General features: G+C 58.1%; 1 protein-coding gene across 1 annotated transcript; it reads left to right on the plus strand.

The window, feature by feature from the left end:
* Positions 1-292: 292 nt before the first annotated feature.
* Positions 293-1,876, plus strand: LOC121966358. Its single transcript, XM_042516463.1, has one exon. The coding sequence runs from the start codon at positions 293-295 to the stop codon at positions 1,838-1,840; it is 1,548 nt and encodes a 515-aa protein (XP_042372397.1). The 3' UTR covers positions 1,841-1,876.
* Positions 1,877-2,291: the final 415 nt, after the last annotated feature.

Genomic DNA, 2,291 nt, shown 5'->3' on the forward strand with positions numbered 1-2,291 from the left:
TTATTCTGCTCTAATCAGACCGCATGTCTGACCCAGGGGTCCGCCTGCTGCCACCGGGAGCAAACTGCGCTCATTTCCCCGACATCTGACAGATGGACGCTGCGCTGTCGTAGCGGAGGAGGATGAAAACATCGCCTGATATCTTTTTTGGCATTTTCGCTCTCAGCCTGTTTATGGGAGGCAGCGGCGGCTTGGCCCTTTCTTTATTATAGGACCCAGATCTCCGCGGTTAGCGATGTGAATAAGAGCAGCTCGCCTCTCGATTCTCGTTTCGCGATCCTGAGGAATAATTATGAACAACGCGCAGGATATGTCGCCCGATTTCGTGTTGATGCGCCTGGTTTCCGCGGCCGAGGATGACCGCCTGGACGCAGAAAACGGGAACCTGCCGCCGGGAGGAGTGGTGGCGGGGCTGGGGAAGGAGGTGCTGGCTCACAGCGGCGTCAAAGCGGGGCTGGATATCAGCCGAGATCCGACGGCGGGCCTCGAGCATCCCGGCGGCCGCCTGAACAAAGCGCAGCCGAGCGGCGAGGGCACGGCTGCACCTGACGCCGAAAGCCGAGCGCCGCTGTCCGCCGTGCCTCCTCCGCCGCAGAGCCCCATGGAGGCCCAGAGCTTTGACTTCGCTCCCAGCCCCGGCCTGCGGCCTCAGCTGCTGGTTTTCTCCAACATCATGCGCAACGGAGAGGGGATTTTAGACTTAGACCGTCGGAATCAGCAGAGGGATGCTGGGGGTTTGGAGCAGAGCCCGGGCTCAGGATGCTCCGGCCCCGCTGTTAATAACAACACCATCAGCCCCGGAGGCGTCCAGCAGCAGCAGCAGCAGCTGCAGCAGCAGCAGCAGAACCTGCTGGACCGGACGTGGGGCGCGCATCCTCCGGTCACCGCGGAGCTGCAGGGAGCCGCGGAGCTCTGCCGCCGGCACAGACTCATCACCACCCCGCCCGAGTGGCCCTTGTTGTCGGAGAGATCCAACCCAATCACCGTGATCGACTCCAAATGGGCCTCCAGGGACCGAGAGGGAGCCGTGTTTGAGCTGGCCCGGCGGTTCGGGGAGCTGGGGGTCGGTGCGGTGCCCAAGATGCTGCTCAAAGCAGGCGAGCTCCCGCAGTGCTCGTGTCAGGGCGCACACAGGCCGGCAGGAGGGGGGGTCGAGCCCGGGGATGACCCCACAGAGACCAGCGACGCTCTGTTGGTGCTGGAGGGGCTGGGGAGCGGGGACGGCCTGGGCATGGACGAGTGCCCGGAGGGGGAGCCGGACGATGAGAACGGACGCCGCGAGTTTCTCCTCAACAGGAAGAGGGAGATAGTTCAGAAAATGTCCGGAGCTTTCTCCATCAGCGGCTTCCAGGTGGAGCTGAGGCGGCAGGTGGAGGGGACCGAGGCGGCGGCGGCGGCGGCGGCGCACGTTGGCGCGCAGGTGTGCAGCCTCCACGGGAGCTCAGCCAGCCCGCAGGTAAGCTCCGGGGATTCAGAGGTTGTTGTGGGCCAGGTGTCAGCCGCGTCACAGTCACACACGCCGGTCCAGAGCTCACCGTGGGCCACGAGCCCCAACCTGAGCCAGGCGTCCACACCCAGGAGGCGGCCGGAGAGGTGCGCCAGCGCGCCGCGGACTCCCACCGGCTGGACCGCCGCAGGGGAAAAGACGCTCAAAGTTTCGGGGAAGTCCAAAAAGGGCTCGTTAAAGATCCGACTGAGCAAACTGTTCCGGACTAAAAGCTGCAGCGGCTCCAACCACCTGCTGGACAAGAGGCCCTCCGTGACCTACTCGGTGTCTTCTGCCGGGAGTCTGGTGGACATGGCGAGCACCGCTGGAGCTGAGCAGGACGCAGACAGGTGAGCACCCGCAGATCAGTGTCACTGTGAACAGGTGGACCCGAGAACCGAAGTATCTCAGCAGAAAATGACTTTGGTAGAAGTTAAAGTCACCTATTGCAGTATTACTTCGATAGAAAGTACGTGATATTTAGGCCTAATGTACCCGAGAATCAAAAGTAATTTTATAACATAAGAGCAATGGGTGAAGTGTTCAGATCATTTACTGGAGTAAAAGTACTAATACTGTGCGAACACCCTGTTACAAGTAAACGTCCTGAAAACGGTACTTTAAAAAAAAAACGGTAACAGTAAAAGTACCCAGTGCAGAAAAATCTAAAAAAGAAAAACTCAAAATTATTAAAATAAAAAAAATTAAAAACAAAATCTAAGTAATGAAAACGTACCCACCCCAAATATAAAAATAAAAAAGGAAATCAAAAAACAAAAATCACATTAAAAAGAAGATAAAACAT

The sequence above is a fragment of the Plectropomus leopardus genome, unplaced genomic scaffold, assembly GCF_008729295.1.
Source record: "Plectropomus leopardus isolate mb unplaced genomic scaffold, YSFRI_Pleo_2.0 unplaced_scaffold24140, whole genome shotgun sequence".
Taxonomy (NCBI): domain Eukaryota; kingdom Metazoa; phylum Chordata; class Actinopteri; order Perciformes; family Serranidae; genus Plectropomus; species Plectropomus leopardus.

Excerpts from the sequence above, each read along its gene's own strand:
- LOC121966358 (XM_042516463.1), top strand. The coding sequence starts at position 293 with ATGAACAACGCGCAGGATATGTCGCCCGATTTCGTGTTGATGCGCCTG.